This window comes from Aegilops tauschii, chromosome 4 (genome assembly GCF_002575655.3).
Source record: "Aegilops tauschii subsp. strangulata cultivar AL8/78 chromosome 4, Aet v6.0, whole genome shotgun sequence".
Classification (NCBI taxonomy): Eukaryota; Viridiplantae; Streptophyta; class Magnoliopsida; order Poales; family Poaceae; genus Aegilops; species Aegilops tauschii.
In genome coordinates, this window is record NC_053038.3 from 13,860,486 (window position 1) to 13,873,155 (window position 12,670).

Below are 12,670 nucleotides of genomic sequence, written 5' to 3' on the forward strand. Positions count from 1 at the left end.
CATTAGCCCAATCCTGGGAGCTAACCTATACTATTTGTTTTGCATGAGACAGATTATGGACTATCGTGGCATGACAGAGATACCAGAAAGGCACATTGTAAAAAGGTGGACAAGGGATGTGAGGGATGTTTTGCCAGATCACCTTCAGCATTACCAGGGAGACCAGCTCTGTGCCACCGCGCTAACATTCAGGCATACAAGAATGTACGTCAAGGCACTAGAGCTGGTTAAGCTCGAAGATGTGAGTGTGGAAGCGTATGAAAGACTGATGAGTCTGTTCGAGCAAGCCATTGTTGTGATGACGCCATTTGAGCATGCCAGGGATGGGCTTGGGCTCGAGGACCGTGCTACCAATAAGCAAGCCACCAAGGTAGCTGAGCAGGCAGTAACTGTTGACAGCGCACACGACAGGATGTCAGGGCACAGCAACCTCCTTCGTGATTGGGAGCACCCCTGAAGATGAGGACTGCAGGGAGGCCTATGAACACGAGGGACAAGACGCTGTATGAAGGCCTGAGCAAAGAGGAGTAGATTCTGTAGCATCTGCAAAACGCAGGGTCGTAAGAGAACAACATGCCCGCAGCAAGGAGACGCTCCTAAAACGCAGATGAAGGAAGCAAAGTGCAGCAACCTATTGATACGGACGATGGGATGAGAGGTAATCGGACATGACAGAGGTAATCGGATATATCGACAGAATGAAAAATCGGCGAGCCGTGCCATGCCAACCGAACCAACTGAAAAACCAGAGTTTGGGGAGACAAGTACCCGGTTTAATTATTATTATTAGGGGAGATATAAGTGCCCCTATGCTTTAATACATGTTCAACACAACTTGGCAGGGTAACATCCCAGAAGAATATTTATTCAGCATGGAGTTAGGAACCAAGTCAACTCCATGTGTTGTAGCTTTTTATTTATTCCTTATTAGGCTTCAGATCCAGAGGAGGGGTAGCACTCCATCACTGCACTCCATCTTGCCCTTCTCCACACCTGTAGTTCAACAAAAGCACATTCAGCTCAAGGCTGCTGTCATGGATCTAAAACCCCAGGAAAGTTCATGGTACTAATGGTGGGCAGAGTATCCAATTCAGCATTGTAAATTGCATGGTATGAATAAAACGAAAGAAAAATACTTGCCTGCATACCTAAGGGCGGTGGCCCCAGCCCATTATGCTATCCTGGCATCTTTTGCCCTTTATCAGCAGTCTCAAGAGATATGGAGCTCCTGTTTTTGATGTTCTAAGTTTGAACCGTACATTGTCATAGTTCCACAATGTCTCATAATAATAGGTTTTACCATATTTGAGGGTGGGTTTCCACTTCTCCAGCACACCACACGACAGTGAAGCCCAGCTAACTAAGAGCTCCTTAGGCCGCTGAATATAGTATCCAGTCCTTGAGTTCCATTTATCAAGTAAAGATTCATGAATCTCCGTGAACCTCTGTGCCTCACATAATACTACAGAGTACCTTGCCAGTGAAGTTGTCATCTGAAAGAAGTCGCTGACTCCATGTTTGTACCGAGAAAGAATCTTCAAAGCTCTCTTCATTGCCCTTTTGCCTAGATCAAGGTTTGCAAGGTTTGACCTACGACCAACTAGGTCTCTATAACTTCCACCGATTCCTAGAGAAATGGATCCGGGGAGCATACTTGAATATTCGGCGAATGAATGGATAATTCCTTGGGGATTTATGTATCCACCGATATACAGGTTATCGCTTCTAATCAGAAATACCACCTGATCATGGCCATTTACAATCTTGTTATATAACCAGGCCGGCGGTGGTTTTGCAACTCCAGTCTGATTTTCAAGCACAGGCAGACCTTCCCTTGACATGGTAAATGGCGAGCGCATTTTGGCTACTCGACGTCCTTCCCGAGCCAACCTAGCATAGTCCTCTAGATCCGCTTCCATCCCAATAAGTGGCACTCTGCCAATTAAAAAAGAACTAATTACTAAAGGCCATGAAATATTCGCATACTGTATACTTGTATTTATGCATTTAGTATAAGGAAAATAAAAACAAAAAAAAGAGGTTCATACCCATTAATACTCTCAGGAATCTTGATAGCACTAGCAGGTTGAAATGCAATTACAACTCCTACCAATGTAATGAGAAGCTTTGCAATAGGAGTGAGTCTCTGCACAAAAAATGAAGACAAAGATGATTATGAGTACTTGTCTTTTGGTACGTACTTATATTTTTATATTTATTTTTTGCCGCTGCCGGGGTTGATACTAAAACTGAGTGTCGTAAATCTCATGAGATACAAGCCTATTTATTGTTTAGGAAAACTCTTAGTATTATCTACCGAGTCATTTGCTCGGTCCCACACACACCGCATCCATATCTCTCCCAGTCATATCTTTTCTCCGCGACTTTTCTCGCCCGCAACTTATCTTTCTCCTCCATTTAAAGCATCTTCAACAGCCGCGCCAAAAGACGCGCTCGCGGTAAACTGGGCTTTTAGCACGTGCGGGACGTTTTCGCGCGCTCCAGCGGTGGCGGGAAACGATTGCGCGCGCGCGGGAAAAGGCGGCAGCCCGCACGCTAGATTTGGCGCACCGCGTTCGGCGCGCCTATAAATTGCGGCGCCCTCTGCCACTCTCTCTCGCTCCCTCTAGCGCTTTCTCTCCTCGCCGCCGACACGACACCACCGCGCCATCATGCCGCCTCGCCGCCGGGGAGGTTCGGGTTACCGCGGCGTCCGCGTGCGTCCGTCCGGCACATACTCCGCCTCGATCCGGTTGGGCGGTGGCGTGCGCCTCGGCCTCGGAACCTTCGACACCGCCCAGGACGGTGCCCGCGCGTACGACGCTGCGGCGTGGCGCCTCCGACGGTCCCGTTGGGACATGAACTTCACTGACGTGGCGACGCCGGAGCGGGCACATGAGTTGGCTCCTTTCCCGCGGCTTATCACCGACGAGGATCGGCGCAAAAACCGGAGGCGGGAGCGCTGTCTTAGCCTGGCCGAGATGGACGAGGAAGCCATGGCGTTGTGGAGGCAACGCTTCCCGCAAGATATTATCAATGAGGAACAGTTCTTCACCGAGAGGAGGGCGGGGAGGGAGGAGAGGAGGAAGGAGCGAGCCGCCTATCACGAGGACAAGCGAACGCGAAAGGCGGTCGCTAAATACAACATCGCGCTAGAAGATGCGTAGTCCTGGGACTCCCGCGACGAGCGGTTCCTTGACGCCTACGCTCCAACGTCTGAGGAGGACATCACCGAGGCAGAGTCCGAGTCGGAGAATGACGAGTAGTAGTAGTTTTTCGTTTTATTTATGTATAGTAGAACTATGTACTATGGACTATGTATTGTAGGAGAAGACTGAACTATGTACGCATTTCTATAAAATATAGCGCGCCTGCTGGAGCGGCTCGGGCGCGCTTTATTTTGCGGCGACCGCTGGAGCCAGCGCACCGCCGCGCGCAAAACCTGGCTCACCCGGCGCTGTATTCTGACTTTTAACGCGTCGCGCGTTGCGCGGCTTTTGGAGATGCTCTTACCCCCTTACCTCTCGCCGGATATGGAGACAGCTCTCGGCCGCTACCACCACTTTCCCCGCCACCGTGAATATAGAGAGGATTCAGACGCCGACCACCCTCCCGCGCATCCAAATCCCGACCGCGAAATTGATGCAACATCGCCGGTTGCATCACCGAGCGTCGCGGGTTGCTGTGATAGAGCTTCCTCGCGCGCCTGCCAGCGCTACGATGGAGATTCAGCGTGCGACCGCCAGCGCTGCGATAGAGGATCGCGTGTCGGCGCTGCAATGGAGCACCGCGTGCTGCTGAGGGCGATGCGATAGAGCTTCAGCGTGCGACCGCCGGCGCTGTGATAGAGGATCGCGTGCCGGCGCTGCAATGGAGCATCGCGTGGTGCTGAGGGCGACGCGATAGAGCTTCAGCATGCCACGGACGGCGCGTCGAGCCGGAGTTCCCCTCGCGTGAACCACCTGGTGCTGCGACCCGCGTATCTTGCCGGCAACGGAATCTGACAACGAAACACGCACGGTGGTGTGCACGCGGCGGCGGAGTCTCAATGCAGCGTGGGCGGGTTGCAATGTTCAGATGCTACTCTCGTCAGTGCTGCCGGCGATGTGGCGCTCCTCGGCGGCCACCGGTGCTGCGATGCAACGTTCATCGACGTCAGCCGGCGTTGTAATGGAGCACTGCGTGCTGCCGAGGACGCTGCAATGGAGCTTCAGCGTGTGACCGCTGGCGCGTCGAGCCGGAGTTCTCCCTCGCGTAAACCACCTGCTGCTGCGACCCGTGTATCTCGCCGGCGACGGAAGCTGACAACGCAACACGCATGGTGGTGCACGCGCGGCGGCGGAGCTTCAATGCAGCGTGGAGAGGGGTAGTTGCAATGTTCAGATGCAACTCCCGTCAGTGTTGCCGGCAATGCGGCGCTCATCGACGGCAGCGGGCACAGCGACACGGCGCTCCTCGGCAACTTCCAGTGCTGCAAAACGCTCGTCGGTGCTGTCGGCGGTTCTATGCAACACGTGTGTCGCTGCGAAGAGGAACCAGTGATGCGCGATGCAGCGCTCATCGGCGGCGTCGGTGCTGTGGTGGAGGCACTAGTGCTGCGGGAGCGGCGGCAGTGCTGCAAAGCATCCACGGTCAGAGTGGGGGTGGCGGAGCTGCAAGGCACCAATGGCAAGGACGGTGGCCGGCGTCGCTCTGATTTTTTGCAGCACGAGTGCTGCCGCGTGGCGAGAGATGCAACAGGTAGTGCGCAGCCTCGTGTCTCGTCGGGGTCGCAGCATCCGCTGCTGGGTGGCCGCCGGCGCCGGTGCCACGGCGGAAGCGTTGAAGCTCATGTGGTGTCGCGTTGTGTGTAGACCCGGGGAAAGGAAAGGAAGACTGGCTGCATCACATGAATCGAACGGCCACCGCGCCTGAATCGTACGGCTGGCTAGCCGGATGATTTCCTGGGGAAATCATCCAGCTGATCCGTAGCAGCCGCCGCTATTGTTTGTCACCGCTTAACCGACAGATCGATTAGACATATCCTCCTCTAATTAAGATCTAGTCTAGTAAAAAACTGCTCAGATTCTAAAAAAGACTGCTGGAATCTACTTCCACTGGAGTATATATATATACATAAAAGGGGGAGAAGGCATCGGTACCTGATTGTTGACGATGCTGCGGTTGACTGATGTGTCCGCCTCAACCTCCTCCGCCGCCGCTACGGCCTCCACCGGCGACAAATCAACCGCCGCCGCCGCTACGGCCTCCACCTGCAAAGTCGCCGCTTCTTCCCAGTCCATCGTAGCAGCGGGCAGCGGCAGCGTCTCGGGAGTGCGCAGAGAGTGGCGGCGCAGGCCCAGTGCTCACGGGCAGGTGGCGAGCAAGAGCAGCGTGAGGGGAATGTGGAGGAATAAATAAAAAGGGAAAATCGTGGCGGCGCAGGCCCAGTGCTCACGGGCAGGTGGCGAGCAAGAGCAGCGTGAGGAGGGGATTCCTTTGTGTGGAGCAATAAATAAAAGGGCAAATCGTGTTTTAGACGAGTATGTGGGATAAGCGATAATACTACATCCTACATCCACGGAGAGACAAATGGGATACCCGCCTAAAGCGCATCGCTTCCTTCCACTACCGTTACGCTGTGTTGTGCAGCCTGTGCTTACGTTGTTTACGCTGGAGCGCCAAACTCCCAAGCATCAACCAACGGCACATAGCTACAAACTAAACAACATAGTTAATTGCAAGGAACTACCACACTTCGGCACGTCGTGACGAATCAGTACCATCAGTCATTTTTTTTGCAGTTCAGTACCAGCTCAGAGCCTAAGTGTTGCGAAACGGTCTGACAGTCGTATAAGCCCGTATTGACCACGTATCTGACCGACCGGCCCAAGTGTCAGGTGCCACGGTGGCCTACCCGCTCGGTCACTCGTTCCAGCCCGGCTCGTTCGCACCATGTAGCTGGGTCGGGGCTCGTCGGACCGGAGCCAACCGCACTCTGTCCCTCTCCTCGCCCCATCGCCCTCGTCGCTCCAATCCACCGCCACTCACCGCGCAGACCGCCGCGTCCGCCATCGCCGCCGCGCCATGGTCTTCGAGGATGAGAGCAGCGATGACTTGTCCAACCTGCAGATCTCCTCCTCCGAAGACGGTATGCATTATCAGGTCAGTGGTAGAGCTAGGGTGAGTTAGGGTTAGGGTTTCTGATTTAAGGATTTTGGGGATTTGCTGATCTGGTTTTCTGATTTGGGGATTTGCTCCTGTAGATTCCTGCTAGCATTGAAGACCAAGACTACAATGGCTTGGAGAAGGCATCAGAAGGGCTCTGCGTGGAGCATCGGCTGCCAACTGAGCGTCGTGTAGCTTTTGAATCATTTGAGACGGGCAGGAGGTTTCTAGTTTGTGCTCAGCCTGTAAGATTCATGCTCTCTCTCTATGTTCACTGTAATATAGTTGGTAGCCTCTGTTTAGTAAGTTAGTACTACTGATGGAGTACTCCTACTGATGATGAAGCACATTGTTTAGTTATTTATTAGTAAGTTAGTAGCTTTGATGCTCACCTTTGTTAAACATGCCACCTGATGTTAGTAATATATATGGGCAGCAGCTTAGTTGGTAGTGGAGATGCTCATAGTTTAGTTATTTATTAGTACTGAAGCTCACTGCAACATGTTGTGTAGGCATGTGCTCATGTATATTCATGTTTAGTTAAATTGCCCACTTTTTTGTAGTAGTATATATGACCAGCAGCTTAGTTAGCAGTGTAAATGCTAATTTTTAATTGAGGCAGTATAGGTTGCAGTAGAAGTAGCACTTTTTAGTTGACCACATGTATAGGTTGTAGTTCTTATGCTCTTAGTTGATTTTTTAAAAGTGCCCTTTCATAATTGTAATTCTTGAGAGAGTAACAATATAAATGTTTACTATATTACAGGAAAGTGAGAATTGTGGTTTTCTTGCGTGGGTTGACCCAGAGTGGCCTCCCACAATGCAAAATGCATTGTTGAAGCTTTGGGAAATGTTTGAAGACAGCAGGCATGCTAGGAGGAAGGATAACCTGGAAAGTTCACTTACTATCCACCACCTTAAAGAAGAGAAAAGGAATCTGGATGCCAACTATGACAAACTAGTTGAAGATGTCCATCAACTTCTCGGTGCACAGGAGGACAGGGTGTTGGATTTGAGCTATGTGCAAGCTAAGGAGAAGAGAGCTGAGGTTGCCAGTGCATCAGCTGTGGCTGGCATGAAGAATGAGATGGAGAAGAAAGAGGCAGAGAACTTGAAGCTGAAAGAGAAGTATAAAGTGCTGATGAACCTGCTAGAAGCTCAAGGCAGTGTCATTAGGAACCTGAAGACGAATCATTTGAAAGAGAAGGAAAAGCTAACTGAAGGCAACAACAATTTAAAGATTCAGGTTGATGAGCTCACCAAGTCTGTGAAAAAACTCACAGAAGAGAATGTGCAGCTGAACCTTCACATGTATGATCTCAAGAGGGGACATGAGAATCTGATAAAATGCAGGGATGAGTTAAAGCTCCAGCTAGCTGTTCAGTTCAATTCACTTGAGAAGAGCAAAGAGAAGTTGAAGTTGATCCATGACATCTTGAAGGAATGAGGTAGATGAAGATGATCTGGTAGATGAAGTAGAGCATACCTATCATGATATATGTTGCTTTGATAGAAGGCTTTGCTAATCTTTTGTGAAGGGTGGTTTAGTGAAGTGTAATGTATGGATGTAGTAGTTGTGAACAATGTTGAACTCCACTATGCTATGGTCTTTAGCTAATGTTGTAAGAATCTATTAATTATGGCTGTAAGAATCTATGGTTATGTTGAACTCCACTATGCTACGTTATTTAGCTAATGCTTTCTTAGATGGCTCAAGTTATACCTCTGATGAAATATGTTGCTTTGATGGCTGTTAGATGGCTCAAGTTATACCTCTAAACTAACGAATCCTGGTCCAAATCAAACCTTAGTGACGTTTTAGCCAAAAAAACGCTAACGTGGCCACTGTCCTATAGCCAAAAAACGCTCTGAGTGGTGGCCCTGGTTATAACAGCAATGCGTGGGGGCGAACAGGAAACGGATTGGGGATTTGGGGGAAAAACTAGGGTTAGGCGACGGCGGAGGCGATTCCTGAGCGGGCCGGCGGCGGAGGCGATCTCGCAGGGGGCGGCAGCGGCGGCGGCTGCGTCCAAGGCAATGTCGTGGTCTTCGGGTCATTCTCAGGCTCCCAGCTTCCGTCGAGCCTCTGGAAGGAGAGGGGACGAATCGAGGTCGCCGGTGCCCTACCGTGAGAGCCCGATGGCGTACGAGCCGGAGAAGCTCTGCTGGTGCAGGCCGCGTTGGAAGGCCCCGAGATGGATCTCATGGAGCCATCAGAACCCAGGCGGAGGTACTACGCCTGCGTGGATGCCATGGTGAGCTTCATTTTTGTTCTATTTTTCTGTTCATTAGATCTTCTCCCCTCTCAAACCCTGATTTCTGTTGGTACAGCATGGTAGTTGTGGCTTTGTTGAATGGCATCATGATCATCTGCCCAAGTTTTTGAGTGATTTGATCGGAGATTTGCGGGATGAAGTGTGTAGGCTGAGAGGTGAATCAAGTGTTGCTGTGTTTGAAGATGACACTGCAGTTGTGGCTCTGCCTGAAGCTCAAAGAGGAAGAGAGGTGGTGGCTATGTCTTTGGAAGACCAGCTCAATGAGAAAAATGCAGAGATAGATGCACTGAAGGGGAAATATCAGAATGTTGTCTTTCTTTTTCTTGTCTTTGTGGTAGGTTTAGTGACAGCTAAGATGCTGCTGCAGTAAGCTTGTTTAGTGGTAGTTGTGGTCAGGTTTAGTGGTACTGGTCAGTAGTTTAGACTCAAGTGATCTTTTGGCACTGAAGATGCAAGTTGTGGTCAGGTTGATCCTTGGTTTACTGAATGGTTGTGGTCAGGTGTTGCTGGAACTGAATGTTTATCCTAGTCATGTTGATCCTAGTAATGTGTTAGCTAGGTGTCTTTGTAAAAAAGATTTGGTATGTTGATCCTAGTAATGAAGTATGTGGCCATTATGGCATTATCATCCAGTTTGAGCATGATCTAAACTCATCTAAAATGTTGAATAATATTGACATGAGCATGGTTTCTTGACAAATGACCAAATTTATGTGCATGATATGTTGACAGGAGCATCTTTGCAATAACACAAAAAGCATTGAATTCTTGAATAATGCCAAATGACCAAATATTGCAGGCATAATATGTTGACAGGAGCATGATATGTTCACAAATGACCAGATGAGACTTAGTACACATCAGACCCAACTTAGTACTACATCAGAACATACATGGTTTTGTAGCACAAACAACTTAGTTCAGAAGCAAAATCCATAAGCATTTTCTGGTACACATCAGACCAAAGTTGCAACATGCAACCATCAGAATCATTCTATCACTCAATGGTTACCACTGGCAGTAAAGAATTACATCAAGCGAGTATAATTCCCTAGGACACTTGAAGGAGCACCAGAAGTAGAAGGACCGGAAGATGAAGCTCCAGTAGCAAATCTTGGGGCAGTGAAAGGCCTTGCAAATCTTGCACTAGCTAACCCTCTAGCAGATCTGGCAGTAGCAGATCTTGCAGAAGCAGATCTTGCAGTAGCAGTCCTTGCTGGTGGCTACTATGATCCTGATGGAGTATCTTCATTCCTTGATCTTGCAGGTGGAGTGGCTTCATTCCTTGATCTTGCAGGTGGAGTAGCTGTTGGGGAACGTAGTAATTTCAAAAAAAAAATCCTACGTACATGCAGATCATGGTGATGCATAGCAACGAGAGGGAAGAGTGTTGTCTACGTACCCTCGTAGACCAAAAAGCGGAAGCGTTAGCGCAACGCGGTTGATGTAGTCGTACGTCTTCACGATCCGACCGATCAAGTACCGAACGCACGACACCTCCGAGTTCAGCACACGTTCAACTCGATGACGTCCCTCGAACTCCGATCCAGCCGAGCTATGAGGGAGAGTTCCGTCAGCACGACGGCGTGGTGACGATGATGATGTTCTACCGACGCAGGGCTTCGCCTAAGCACCGCTACGATATTATCGAGGTGGATTATGGTGGAGGGGGGCACCGCACACGGCTAAGAGATCCAAGGGATCAATTGTTGTGTCTATGGGGTGCCCCCTCCTCCGTATATAAAGGAGGGAGGGAGGAGGTGGCCGGCCAAGGGGGAGAGGCGCGCCCAAGGGGGGGAGTCCTACTCCCACTAGGAGTAGGACTCCTCCCTTTCCTAGTAGGAGTAGGAGAGGGGGGAGCAAAGGGAGAGGAGGAGGAGGAGGAGAGAGGGGGCCGGCCCCCTTTGCCCTAAACCAATTCGGTTTGGGCCTTGGGGGGGGGCCCACACCTCCCTTGCTGCCCTCTATTTCCACTAAGGCCCATGTAGGCCCATTAAGCTCCGGGGGGGAGGGGGTTCCGGTAACCCCCGGTACTCCGGTATTTATCCGGTAACCCCCGAAACTCTTTCGGTGTCCGAATCTGGCCCTTTCCTTTTCCACCTCAAGCTTCTCAGCATAATGTGGTGTAATCTCCTACAGAGATGCCTTTCCTCTCTCTCTGTTATTATCCCACCTCACCATCTGCTTGTCCTTAATACCATCAATCATAGTCCTAATACGTTTTTTCCTAAAATCTAGGATGTACTTGTGGAACACCTCAGACAGGTTGTTAACAACCAAGTCTGTCTTGCAGTTAGTGTCAAAAGCATGCCTAGCCCATGTGTGCTTAGGTATTCCACTTAGCCACTTCCAAGCTTCCTCACTCTCATTTTTCAAGTCATTCATGGCAATGTTAAACTTGTGCTGGTTATAAGCATAGCTGGCATTATCCATGCATTTTTTAAGATCTTCCCCCCTAAACCCAGCATTCTGGAAATTTGCATAGAGGTGTCTAAGGCAAAATCTTTGATGGCAGTTTGGAAAAACTTGGTTTACTGCATTTAGTAGCCCCTGTTCACATAGCATGCTAGACTTAGCTGATGTACTACTGCATCTAGAACATAACATGCTAATGCAGAACATAACAGCAAGAACATAACAGGAAGATGCATGCATACCTTCTGTCTATCAGACATGATAGTATAACGCCCAAATTTCCCAACTTCTCCTCCTAGACATATCTTCAGTTGGTGTAGAAACCAACACTAGTTAACTGTGTCCTCTTGTCGAACAATAGCAAATGCAAGTGGGAAAATATTATTATTCCCATCTTTTCTAGTGGCAGCCAGGATTTGAGCACCAGTGGTGAGCTTAATAAAGCATCCATCAACACCTGTTGTTGCAACCAAAGAACAATTTAAACTTCTATAAAGCACTACTAAACTATATATTTAAGTCACTAAAAATAACTATAAAGCATTACTAAACTATATATTTCAGTCACTAAAAAGAACTATAAAGCATTACTAAACTATATTGGCATAGTTAACAATGAACTAAAAAGATTGTGATGTACAAATAACAATGATTTGAGCAGCAGTGATAATGGCATAACTAACCAATGAATGGTCTGCATCCATTGAGAAATCCCTCCCTTGCTCCATTTATGCAGAAGAACATAGCATGAAAGATTGGTTCTGGATGTGGTATTTTTGTAGTTGGTTTTGGAGTAACTGTTGTAACTACAACTCTACTACCAGGGTTTGTATCCATGATGGTCTGAGCAAATCCCTAAGTCTGGGATACTGCTTCTTGTGCTTCCTAGCACAGCTTCTACAACAAGGTTTTTGGTCCTATAGGCCATGTGCCTTGGCACATCAACACCATACTTCTCATTGCAGTTGTTAATCATTGTGGTTGGATCAGACCTGAACAGTGACTCATAGGTCTTTGCAAGCCACTTGGCACTAATCCTTGATGTCTCAGTGCTGCCAGGGCAAGTGTGCTCCAGCCTTATTTTCTTAATAGCAAAAGTCTTCCCCCCTTTGATAACTGCAGCAACTATGCAAAACTGGCAGTGCTCTTTCTTACAACAGGCAATGATCCTTTGGTCTGAATTTCTGTGATACCTGAAGTCTCTGGCCTGTGTGATGTGCAAGCTCAACAAAGCATCTCTGAATTGCTGCTGATCCTTAAAGCACATGTACAGACATAACTGCTGATGTGGTTGCTCAAGTTTGTCATTGTACCAGATCCTTGGTTTCCTTTTCTTGGCCCTACTCTTCCTCCCTTTAGGTAGAACAAATGACAGTGGCTCATGTCCATCATCTTCATCCTCAAAAAGCAAACCATCATCTTCTTCATCTGATGAAGGAATGAAATCAGGTTTCACCTCCTCCAACACACTTGAATATGACCTAGTAGTAGGGCCTCTCCTAACTACCAGCTTCTTTCTCCTTTTTGCAGGTTTTTGCATTGCTGCTTCTTCTGTTGCAACAACATTGACCTCATCGTCCTTCTCCTGCTCCTCCTCCTCCTCCATCTCAAACAAATCCTCAACCTCAGTGTCACCCTCATAATGTACTTGTTCCTCTTCTGAATCTTCCATCTGAATATTGATCTTCAACTTCTTGCTTTGCTAGTTTATTCCCCTCAATTATCTCTGTGTCTTCACATATCCTGTACTTCTCCATGCAGAAAGGATTGTTATCACTGTCATATGCATCCTCACAGTCATCACTATTATTATGTCCCTCCTCTAGCAGTGC

At 48.8% G+C, this 12,670-nt stretch overlaps 3 protein-coding genes across 10 annotated transcripts in view; 2 read left to right on the top strand and 1 right to left on the bottom strand.

Annotated features, from left to right (window-relative positions):
- LOC141021164 (uncharacterized) overlaps positions 1 to 834 on the top strand; it is a 23,351-nt gene extending 22,517 nt beyond the window's left edge. For all 5 annotated transcript variants that reach the window (XR_012181200.1, XR_012181199.1, XR_012181201.1 and 2 more), the window contains one exon: positions 53 to 834. The gene's annotated coding sequence lies outside the window, so the exon portion shown is untranslated. The remainder of the gene's footprint in view (positions 1 to 52) is intronic.
- On the bottom strand, positions 416 to 5,556 carry LOC141021163 (protein synthesis inhibitor I-like). 4 transcript variants are annotated; one of them, XR_012181198.1, is made up of 5 exons: positions 5,142 to 5,556; positions 2,049 to 2,146; positions 1,141 to 1,935; positions 822 to 993; positions 416 to 466 (listed from the first exon to the last, which is right to left on the bottom strand). XR_012181198.1 is itself a non-coding variant. In XM_073496092.1 (4 exons), the coding sequence occupies exons 1-3, from the start codon at positions 5,280 to 5,282 to the stop codon at positions 1,149 to 1,151; spliced, it is 1,026 nt and encodes a 341-aa protein (XP_073352193.1). In that variant the 5' UTR covers positions 5,283 to 5,556; the 3' UTR covers positions 416 to 993; positions 1,141 to 1,148. The 4 variants fall into 4 exon arrangements, 2 of the variants coding, with proteins under 2 accessions (XP_073352193.1, XP_073352192.1); XR_012181197.1 differs by having other exon boundaries at positions 822 to 1,935; positions 5,142 to 5,554; XM_073496092.1 differs by having other exon boundaries at positions 416 to 993.
- Positions 5,557 to 6,066: 510 nt separating this feature from the next.
- Positions 6,067 to 7,594, top strand: LOC141021603 (uncharacterized). Its single transcript, XM_073497448.1, has 3 exons — positions 6,067 to 6,144; positions 6,246 to 6,392; positions 6,914 to 7,594. The coding sequence occupies exons 1-3, from the start codon at positions 6,067 to 6,069 to the stop codon at positions 7,592 to 7,594; spliced, it is 906 nt and encodes a 301-aa protein (XP_073353549.1).
- The last annotated feature ends 5,076 nt before the right edge of the window (positions 7,595 to 12,670 follow it).

Bases quoted from the DNA above. Each gene is read 5' to 3' on its own strand.
- LOC141021603 (XM_073497448.1), top strand. From the start codon at position 6,067: ATGGTCTTCGAGGATGAGAGCAGCGATGACTTGTCCAACCTGCAGATC. The intron at 6,145-6,245 runs GTCAGTGGTAGA...TTGCTCCTGTAG, and splicing joins AAGACGGTATGCATTATCAG to ATTCCTGCTAGCATTGAAGA. The intron at 6,393-6,913 runs GTAAGATTCATG...ACTATATTACAG, and splicing joins TTCTAGTTTGTGCTCAGCCT to GAAAGTGAGAATTGTGGTTT.
- LOC141021163 (XM_073496092.1), bottom strand. From the start codon at position 5,282: ATGGACTGGGAAGAAGCGGCGACTTTGCAGGTGGAGGCCGTAGCGGCG. The intron at 2,147-5,141 runs GTACCGATGCCT...TTTTTTGTGCAG, and splicing joins GCAGCATCGTCAACAATCAG to AGACTCACTCCTATTGCAAA. The intron at 1,936-2,048 runs GTATGAACCTCT...TTTAATTGGCAG, and splicing joins ATTCCTGAGAGTATTAATGG to AGTGCCACTTATTGGGATGG.